This window comes from Amblyomma americanum, chromosome 3, assembly GCF_052857255.1.
Source record: "Amblyomma americanum isolate KBUSLIRL-KWMA chromosome 3, ASM5285725v1, whole genome shotgun sequence".
Lineage (NCBI taxonomy): Eukaryota > Metazoa > Arthropoda > Arachnida > Ixodida > Ixodidae > Amblyomma > Amblyomma americanum.
In genome coordinates this window covers 162,096,212-162,107,220 of record NC_135499.1, presented here as the reverse complement: position 1 = coordinate 162,107,220, position 11,009 = coordinate 162,096,212, and the positions used below count along the sequence as shown (strand labels likewise).

At 46.9% G+C, this 11,009-nt stretch overlaps 1 protein-coding gene across 1 annotated transcript in view; it reads right to left on the bottom strand.

Annotated features, from left to right (window-relative positions):
• Positions 1–10,967: 10,967 nt before the first annotated feature.
• The window catches only part of LOC144123437 (uncharacterized), a 740-nt gene continuing 698 nt past the window's right edge, over positions 10,968–11,009 (bottom strand). The window contains exon 2 of the mRNA XM_077656261.1: positions 10,968–11,009. This exon is cut by the window's right edge and continues 354 nt beyond it. Within this exon, the coding sequence (XP_077512387.1) occupies positions 10,972–11,009 (38 nt within the window). The 3' untranslated portion in view covers positions 10,968–10,971.

The following is an 11,009-nucleotide window of genomic DNA, read 5'->3' as shown; positions in this document are numbered from 1 at the left end:
TAAAAGCACAGAATGAACAGTACCAGCAAGCGCACAGAGTGCAAGGCACATGCGCCCACAAAGGGCACACGCAGCAAGTCAGAAATCGTCAGTTGACCAGCAACAACGGTTTCAGATCGCGGTAACATAACATAAACTGGCACTAGCCGATCACAAAATAGAAGAGTGCGACGCTATACCGCACAAAAGCTTAAAAAAAAGTGGCTCCTAGTAAACCGAGATAACATTATAGGAAACGCATGATGTTTTAGTGTGAAAGCACCGTTGCAGGCGTACCAACCCCAATCAACAATCTTGTCTTGTGCTCCGAACTAACCCGAGCTTACCCGAGGTACTCGGGTAAGACCGGGTTAATTCGGAAGAGCGTCGCGCAAGCTGCAGCCAGTGGGAGGAAGCTCGGGTAAGTTCGGAGCAGTGTCGCGCCAGCTGTAGCCAATGGGAGGAGGGCATTGCGCCAACTAGGTCGCGTGACCTTATGACGTCCTCACAACCTGCCCACCGCACTGTGAGGAAACTGACCACTATAGAAGGTGGCACTTAAATTAATGATTGGTCGCGAGAGGTTGCCCGGGAAGAGTAACAAGGGTCGCACAATCACTACCGGTGGCTATGATAGAAACAGTCACCTACCAGTGCAGTAGTGCATCTCTTAACCGCTGCGCCTCTGCGCTGGTAGTGGTAGGATGACTCGGCGCGATCTATGAATGTTAAGTCGACAATGACCAATTCTGCTTATATAGGCACTAACACGCTAAAGCCCTTAAGGTGGAGCTTATACGCCTGCTGCTTTTGCACGTGTAGTCGGTTTGGCTACATCAAATAGTAATAATAATAATAATAATAATAATAATAATTGGTTTTTGGGGAAAGGAAATGGCGCAGTATCTGTCTCATATATCGTTGGACACCTGAACCGCGCCGTAAGGGAAGGGATAAGAGAGGGAGTGAAAGAAGAAAAGAAGAATTAGGTGCCGTAGTGGAGGGCTCCGGAATAATTTCGACCACCTGGGGATTTTTAACGTGCACTGACATCGCACAGCACACGGGCGCCTTAGCGTTTTTCCTCCATAAAAACGCAGCCGCCGCGGTCGGGTTCGAACCCGGGTACTCCGGATCAGTAGTCGAGTGCCCTAACCACCGAGCCACCGCGGCGGGTAGGAGATATGGAACCAAATCCGGTTTCAAGCGTCGCGCAAACCCAGCAGGTAATTTCAGAAAGCCAAATTGAAAAAGAAATTGTTTTTTTTTTTTTTTGGGGGGGGGGGGAGGAAATGGCGCAATGTGAGACAGGCGTCATTTCCTTTTCTTAAAGCCAACTTTCATTTTCCTTCGCTTACGGCGCGCTTCGGGTGTCCACCGAGATATGTGAGACAGGCGTAATTTTCTTTCCTTAAAACCAATTTTCATTTCATTTTTCCTTACGGGCGCAGTTCGTGTGTCCACTGAGATATGTGAGAAAGGCATCATTTCCTTGTTTGACCTCTAGCTACATTCAAGGTCAAACTTGTGGCCCCACTGACGGCTCGAAAAGCTGGCGTAGGAAAGCATTTCGCTTCAATAAATGTTATGCTAGCTCTTCTTTTCCGGAAAACAGAGCATATAGGATTTCCGTCACCTAAATTTTAGATTCTTTCTCACAGCGGTGGGAAAACCCATGGCGAATCTATTTGGGGCTTACGCTGGTGCAGTTGCGGTGGACAGGCCGGCGATGAACAGACCGTTAAATATAAGGCGTGGATCAAAACACATCCGAGATTAAGTTGACAGTTCAGCGTGTGTGTCCTTTCGGTGCCCTCGTCTGCAAGCGCTGTGATTCCAAGTTGTCCGACGAAAATAGCAACATACCCTGCATAGTCTCGTAATCTCTCACTTTGTTCTAAATTTAGGCAAGCTATCACCAGCATTTGTGCTGGCAGATATTTTGCACCGACATCTGAATCACAGCGGTATACTTGCCAAGGATCAAGCCCTCGTACCCAGAACAACACGCATATTACCCTGCAGGGTAACCCGAAAGTAATACGTAGAAATATCCTGTGCTAGCTCTTCTTTGCTGGCAAATAGAATGTTCATCTTCAAAATTTTGAAGAATCTGCATCACAGCTATGGCAAAAACAATACTATGCCGAATTTCTTTAGGTCTAGTTCTGACACAACGGCGATGACCTAAACGATGCTCCTGCCGAGGCGAAGACGTGCTTCACCACACTGCTGGATGGAGTTGCAATCGCAAGGTCGGAAGTGCGTATGAGCCACTTCCGGGCAAACACCGACGTTAACAAACGTTAATGACGGTAACAAGCTTCAAATGTACGGTATCCGTGGTAAACCACTCAGTTTGCTTAAAAGCTATCTCCAAAACAGAAGTCAGTCGGTGTCGGTAGATAATGAACTTTCTTCCCTTTTGCCTGTCAGTTATGGTGTCCCACAAGGGAGCATACTGAGACCCCTTTGGTTTAATGCATACATAAATGATATTGTTAGCATAGATTCTTCCATTGATTTTGAAATATACGCCGATGATAGCACAATACTTATTTCAGGCCCTAACCTTAACGATTTACTTGTGAAATGTAAATATACTAAATAAATTATCTGGGTGGTCAATGATGAATAAATTAAAGATAAATCCTACAAAGTCCAAGGCTATAATATGTCGCGCAAGAAACAAACCGACAACACCCAATTGCATGCTAAACTTTGAAAATCAACAAATAGAAATTGTTGAAGAGCACAAGATCCTTGGAGTATATTTTTCGTGTCTTTCAAACTCGAATGCCCGCGTCGAACACCTCTGCAAAAAACTCCCTTCGGTCTGCGGAGCCCTTTCGCGATGCCGTGAAACTTTACCTTCGAAATGTAAATTACAAATTTATTATGCATTATTTTTTCTCACCTTAACTACTGTAGCTTATTATGGGCCACAATGACTAAAATAACATAAATAAGCTTCTAGTATTACAAAAGAAAATTGTTCGAATAATCAGGAATATTTATAACATGACTACCACCAAACACGCCTTCTAAGCACATAACATTGTCCGCGTTGATCTTTTGTATAATATTAAGCTATTGCAAAAAAAAATGTATTTTTTCACGGCACGAATTGTAAATTTTTACTCCACCCTAGCATCTTTGGACACGCGTGTTGCTAATATACATACAGGAAGTACTAACTCATGGAATATACCCTGTTTTCGCACCGATTATAAATTACAAATGCTGTCTTATAATATGCCCCATGTTTTAAACACATATCGAAATACAACGCGATATACAAAAGCTGAGTTGCAGAAATATTTTGTTCAAATGCCATTCTGTGTCTCCACTTGTTTATTGTTGAACGTTTGCTTGAGTGTTAATGTATTTTTCTTTCAACACATGTATGACCATCTCAGTGTTCTCATTTGTTTAACATTATTCGAGTCAGTGTATATATGTGTCGAGTGTTTTCTACTACTGTATGTGTGACTAGTTTTGAAAATATCCTGTACCGCTCGTGTTCTACTGCTTGTGGGGGTTTCCTGGACCCAGTCAAGCTTCCCAGGCTGCTTTTAGCCACGAAACCCTCCAGTTGAACCTGGAAAATAAACTTATTGACTTATTGACTTTTTGCGGAGAAGACTGGAAAAGTCCGCCGAAGGGCCCCGCTCAGCCGTCGCCACAAATGTGTATTTGGAGCACCGATGCAGCTTGCACTCAACTTCGACGAGTTTGAGAACTTTGCACTCAACTTCCACGAGTTTGAGAACTTTGTTTCCTGCAAGGAAACAAAGTTCCATGTCGACGAAGAGAATTTCGGCACACGGCAGAAAAGCACACATGTATGTGCCCCATATATGTGTGCGCGGAAATAACAGGAGTAATTTTGCAGTTCGCATGCTGCAACCAAATAAAGTGCGGCAAACGGTGCAGCCAAAATAGTACATGGTGTTTGTCGTGCCCGTAGAAGAGCAATTGCTGCGCTATCAAAGTACGCGCGCCGAACTCCAATCGCCCCATTCCAAGTACTGATCGTAAATATTTTTGAAGAACCTTAATGCGCATACATATAACTAACTACCTTTGTAGATCGTAAACCAAAACAGTGGTACAAGAACAAAATCGAGCAGAACGCCGAGCGAATATCAAATGGCCGGAATTTGAAAAACGCGTCGGTCAGATCCGCTCGACGTAGTCGGAAAAGAATTCCCGTGGCCGTCCGACGTGGCTTTAGCCGGAATCTAATTTTCTGCCTAATTATGACTGACCAGGAGTTGCTTGCGGCGTCGGGATTAGTAAAGATGCCCGCCGGCTCTGGTAATGAAGGGGGGGGGGGGGGGGGGCTGAGTGGGCGAAGAGGAGAAAAAAATAGACAACGGGAAAAGAGCGCTTGCAGATTACTGCCCCAAAATACACATATTGCACGCTCCCAGTCGTAATAAGTAACAGTTTCATTAAAGTGGCGCTGAAACACATAAGTAGCCCCTCGGCACCTGACTTGTCTTGAGGCTTCGGCTTCGCGGGAAGTCTCCAACAATATAATCATAAAGAATAACCAAGCAAACACTTCGCATTCATTAGGACACCCATACAAGTGTGATAAATGTGCGCCACGGATGTCCAACTTGCTAAGCGTTCAATGTCGGAGATTTCGCGTAACCTCCAGTGTCACCACCGATGGCCTGAGGCGAGTCGGCGGTATGGCTCAGGCGACGTTCGAATGTTGGTGTCGCTTCATCCGCTTCTTCTCGGCTGCCGACAAGATGCGGCAGCGTGGGCACATTGGCGGCCGCAACGACCTTCCTGGCAGGATGTACATCCGACGGTGACTCGGGCAGCGGACGGCGCGTGCTGGAATTGATGACGACGATGAACAGGAAAATAAGCATGAATGCCATCACGACGTACATCGCCACGCAGACCATAGCTGCGCATTAGAAGCCTTCGTCCAAAAGCGTGACACTTCACTCTGAAGTGCTGAGAGATGCCCGGTCGCTGTCAGATTCAACTTCGTGCTGTCGGCGCCTTGTCAAGAGACCGCTGGGCTCTCAATGACTGTCGCAGCCTTCTCGAAAGGAGGCTCCGGGCGGGATGACAGGATGCTTCGGCCTACTCGAAATGGCGCGTACCCAACTACGGGGCTCGTGTTCTTCTTCTTCTTCTTCTTCGTCCTCTTAAGGCATGGCTCGTGTTAAAGCTATCCTCGTCCCTTTCTTGATCGCCGTCTGAGGGCTAGTGAGCAATTTAAGCAGCTGGGTCATCTTTCATCCTGAAGCTACACGAAGAAAGGGGAGAACATGCGTAGCAGAACGTCAAAAATGAAGTTGACTGCAGAAGCAGATAGCTGAAAAAAAATTTAACAACATTCACTCAAAGAGACAAGGGGGTGTAGCGAAAGCTGGCGCTGTTGATCTCGCTGTTTCAGTTGTGGTCTCATTGCGGTAAGGTTATTTCCAAAAATGAATGGCGAGGTTCCAGGAGTGGGGTGACGTCCTTAAAGAATCAGAGCCGATCGCGCAATGCGCACGGCGCACGTAAAACAGAAAGGAGTTTCATTAAAAGTGGCACTGAAACACATCGGTAGCACCTTGGCACTTGGCCTGTCTTGTGGCTTCGGCTTCGCGGGAATGTTCCGCGCGAGCAGGACGGTAGGTATAAAAATTAACATGAGGAAACCCAAACTAATGTTCAACATTCTCGGGAGGAAGTAACAGCAGTTTACAATTGGTAGCGAGGTGCTCAAAGTGGCAAGGAAATACGTCTACTTAGGGCATGAATATTTACATCTTCGTGCGGTACTGGAATTGGGCACTGGAACACAATTATTACGGTCTCAATTTCAGAGGGTGGGAGAGGAGGAAGATTTGTAGAGGAGAAATTCTGAAGAGGCCGGCCGGTGTGACCATGCTTCTAGCCTTCTTCAGCCCTCACTCCAAAAATAGTTGGACCGGCTGAAGCCAGTTGCCTAGAAAGGAAAGGATATAGTGAAAATGTCTTACATTTATCATCGGTGAAGTTGCGACACACATAGAGACTGAAAGCAACAGTGTACCGTATAGATTAAGACCAAGTGCTTCAAGTAGTTACTTTACTGATTGACATAGACAAAATCAATAATTGCTGGAAAATATTTTTTCCCTAATCAGTAATCAGAAAGCACAGGTTACGCATCGCTGGTCAGTCTGCTTCCCCCGTAGCGCCGACGTAGAGCGGCTCTTCGCTCGCAGACTCCTCCGTTAGGGTAACGTTGTCTCCGAAGACGCCAAAGCCCTCTTCCGAAGTCGGCGTCAGGGATTGCTCGTTACGGCCCGAGGGGAGTGACTCGTCCTGTCCCCAAGCCGCCGTTCGGCTGTCCTGGACCCTCTCTTGCTGTTTCGTCAGGAACAAGTAGAGGATCACTACGGAGGCGACCGCCACCAGCATGCAGAGGAGGCCGAGCAGGTACATCACGCACTGCATCCAGCCACCTTGGAAGAGTTCGTCCTCTTCTTTGGGCACCCCAGCCACCGGAGCTACTGCCTTCACGGTGGTGTCATTCGCTTGTGCCGCCCGCGATGGCGCCTGAGCAAATGGCACGGCGGCAAGGCATTCTCCATCGGCGCTGGCAGCCACGTTCGGTTTGTTGGAGCCAGAAGCGGGTGACAGAGGTTCTCCTGGAGGGTCCTGAGGACGCGGCGGCCGCTGTGGCTGTTGCGATGCAGGAAGAGCAGGGGCCTTGCGCGATGGCGTGGCAGCGGAAGGTGTCGGAGGTCCGTGGTGCGGCAGGCCCGGTGGCTGTTGCATGTCTTGACATCGAAAAGGTGGAACAGTCGGCTTGGAATAGCTGTGTCAAAATCAAGATGGTGGTGACAGAAATTAGAGCCAGAACAAGCGGGGCAAGATATACACAATGGCGAACGGGAGACTTTCTAGGAACGTGTGGCGCGTGGAACAAAAGCTGCCAGCATGAATTGATCACAGTGGCGATGGATGTGATCATGGTGCAGAGAACGACAACGACGTCTTGTCGACTATCTGTGCCACACGAGAATCGTTAGCACCCTTACCACTGCACCCACGCAGTGTAGACGTCAGGTCTTCGTCCAATCACATGTACAGCTGAAGAGGAAATAGAAATTCATATTTTCAGTAGGGCTCGAAGGGTATGCGTCAATTGGATTGGATTGGATTTGGAGCTTATGCCTTTATAGCGGGCGAACATTACACCAAAGTCAAGGACATGAAAAAGTGTCGATGGCGATGACGCGTACTGTTTATGTAGAGCATAAAGGGAGAACTACGTCCCGTTTACACAAACCGTGACCATTTATTTCTTCAAAATATACATGGAAGGGGGAACTGCTGACATGGTCACTTTATTTTTTGCAGCACTTGCGCATTTTTAATGACGATAGACGACGATAACTGCGTAGAGGACTTCCTGTTGAGTAAATGTCGTCCTCTTGCTAGAAAACTGCCGAATAACAGTAAGCTGCGGTCTTCACCTGGGAAGCGGGCTCTCTCTCTCTCTCTCTCTCGGGATGGTGCCCGTTTCCTCAAGTGGGCTCGCCTAGGATATTCGGACACTGGAACATCAACGTATAAACGTGCGCTTGGGTGGATGCCAATGACTAATTACTCCCTTATTACAAACGATTGAAAAGTGCCGACAACGCGACGCCGCCGCATTTTAACACGATAGCGTTGAAGGCACCGTTTTCCACAAAATCCGGTTTCGGCACTGTCGGTTTGTCGCCGTTGTGAGCGTTGTGAGCGAAAAATGACGAAAATGTCTCTGGCAGGCGGCACCTTTGACTTTTGACATTGGGTGACCTTCGGGTTGACCTTTGACCTTAAGAACATGCGATGGGGTGATATGAAGCCACGTGATGAGATCCGATGCGTGTGTCCTAAGACCATGTGTTACCACGTCATAGCCACGTGGTCGTGTGGGTATATATAGAACGGCTGTCGCAAACGTGTCGCAAACGAAAAGCAAGCAAGGGTGCTTGCTTTTCGCTGAATTCCAGGGTTAGCCAAGTTAAGCCACTGCCATTTTTTTTCCTTATCAATAAATGTCAGCATGTGCTCCATTCTTGCGTTTCCTATCGCTCATCGTGTGTCCTCTCTCTCGTACAGCGTGGAGATGATCTCTCAAGTTGATTTCCTGAAGTATTTCGAAGTTATCTGTGATAAATCTTTCAACTGGCGATTTCATATCGCGCACACCTCGCGTAAAGGAGAGCACGCATTGGATTTTCTTCGTTGTGTGAGCCACAGAAGGTATGAAATGCAAAGAGAAGCGCTTATGTTTACCTACAAGCTTTACATCCGCCCTACGACTGAGTTTGACTGCGACATCTAAAGGTGCGTACCCCAAGTAAGCTTCGATCTCTACAACTTCGATTTTTGTGAAGTATTACTATTTCTTCCCTTCGTATATTTTTCTGGTTACATTGGTTTCGCTTCGGGGGGGGGGGGGGGGGGGGGGTAGGTTCTTTTCAAACGTTTCGACCTCATTCGCAGGTTGACAAGCGTTGTTTTCCCTTAACTACTGCACCCTCCGCTCAGTTTACTTAGGATTTTAACGACACACACACCAGCCATGCAAAGCTACTTCCTGTGCGTAGCTTGGCTGGCTCACTACTGGACCACGTAAAGCAATTCCCGCTGCGCAGTATTATTGAAGAAGGACGTTCTGGTGGACTAATTGGTTCATAATAAAGCCAACGAGTACAAACTGCGCGAACAAGATGGGACGTAGATGGGCACTGCGCTTTGTCTGTCCATTTGTGTGCCTTACGTCCAGTCTTGTTCGCGCAGTTTGTATTCGATGATGATGATGATTTTTTTACGGCGCAAGAGCAGCTTGGCCAAAGAGTGCCATGGCACAAAGTAGTTTTTCATTGCACAAGGTGGGGTCAGAGACCCAGTTCCCAATCATTTCACCCTAAAGAAGCCGACCACCAGGAAGGGGAAAGCTTGTACCCATTGTATCACCGGTGGGTGCTCGACGGCACTGGGGATCGAACCCCGCACCTCCCGCAGGCGAGGCGGATGCTGAAACCACTAGGCCACCGCTGCGTTTGTACTCGTTCGCAGTATTATCGCCACTAATGCAGTACAACATGAAGAAGAGGCCTGCGTAGGTGTTTATGCATCACAGCTTGACTGAGCTAACTCACTTTGATTGCCTCATTACACACGATTTTCGAACGCGGAATTTCTGACCCCGGTCCTAGCCCTCAGAAAGTCAAGTCCTCATCGAAGCAACGTCATCATTGTGAATGCTGTCCTTTCGCTCAGTACTGCCTTGACATCCTTTAGTCGGCCAGACTTGCATGTTCTGTTTTTCGGTCATGTTCTTTGCCGTGTTTGTCAAGCCAGGCTTGTGTGGGAGCATGGCCACTACGGAATTCCTAAGAATGAGACGGCGGTCTTCGCACGTCGTCTTTCTTGAGTGTGGCTATTCTGCATTCATTTCCTCGCTTTTTCTCGTTAATGAGTGTCTGCTCTGGGCAGTTGCTCTAGCTGAAGCACGCCAAGTCATCGTTACGCTTGTTTGATGGTTTCAAGCGTTTGAAGCCCACGTGGAATGCACGTCCACGCCTCTCTTGAGAATTCTAGCTGTCGGCGACGTTGCAGGATTCCTTCCCTAAATTTTTACCTTCACAGAAAAAGGTGTTCACCCTCGGCCAAGTCCTCTCTCTGCAATTAACCAAAAACGTTGGATCATTTGCTGCTTTCCTGTCATCGCCCGATTTGCCTTCCTCCAAAAACTTTTTCTTCCCATTCCTATCAAATATTTGAGGCTGTCTCTGTCAGCACAAAATTTACTCTCTTTTCGCGTTACTCAGCCGGGCTACAGACACAAGAGAATTGCTTTACGTGGTCCAGTAGGAAGCCAGCCAAGCTACGCACAGGAAGTAGCTTTCTATAGCTTGTGTGCATGTCGTTAAAATCCTAGATAAACTGAGTTGAGGGCGCACTAGTTAAGGAAAAAACAACGCTTGTCAACCTGCGAATGAGGTCGAAGCGTTTGAAAAAAACCTATCGCCGCCCTCTCGAAGCGAAGCCAATGTGCCCTGGCCACTGCTCCAAGAAGCTAGTGCTTGCATATGTGCCAAAAGTAAAGCATTAGATGTGAATGACTAGGATGAAGTCTTACCTTGAGCACAACACGTTGAGGTAACTCTGCCCTTTTCTCTGGAGTGCCCTGGGAGGAAACTCAATAACTAAAGCCTCATGGTCGGTACGAAGTCAGAGGCGGATAGGCCACACTTCACAGGCTGTTATGCACGTTACAGATTATCGCTATTGCTTTCTTTTAGTACGCGAGTGAAATGGCCACTGCTCCAAGAAGCTAGTGCTTGCTTGGGCCCCGGGCCTAATCAAGCTACTCTGAAGTAGCTTTTTGCCCAGGGCCTTTTTCTCTTTTAGAGAAATAAAGAATATGTGTACGTGTATGTATGTATGTATGTATGTATGTATGTATGTATGTATGTATGTATGTATGTATGTATGTATGTATGTATGTATGTATGTATGTATGTATGTATGTATGTATGTATGTATGTATGTATGTATGTATGTATGTATGTATGTATGTATGTATGTATGTATGTATGTATGTATGTATGTATGTATGTATGTATGTATGTATGCCAAAAGTAAAGCATTAGATGTGAATGACTACGATGAAGTCTTTCCCTGAGCGCAATACATTGAGGTAGCTGAGTGCATTTCTACCATGATAACTCAGTTTCAGAATTATTATTGGCAAAAGTAACTTATTGCTAACAGCTGCCCTCAGTTACTTGCAAATCGGCCGTGCCTAAAAATGTAAGACCAACATACACCAAAAGGATACAATGTACCGAGTAAAGTATCCAACACAATTCGCACGAACGAATTATTCTTATTCATTCATTCCAGTAAGCCCAATTATAAGCAGGCAAATATTTCTCGAGTCCGAAATCATGCGCAATCCCACAATTGCGCCTTGACCGTTCAGTCTGCGTCCTCCTCGGAACTGGAGTAAGGCTGTT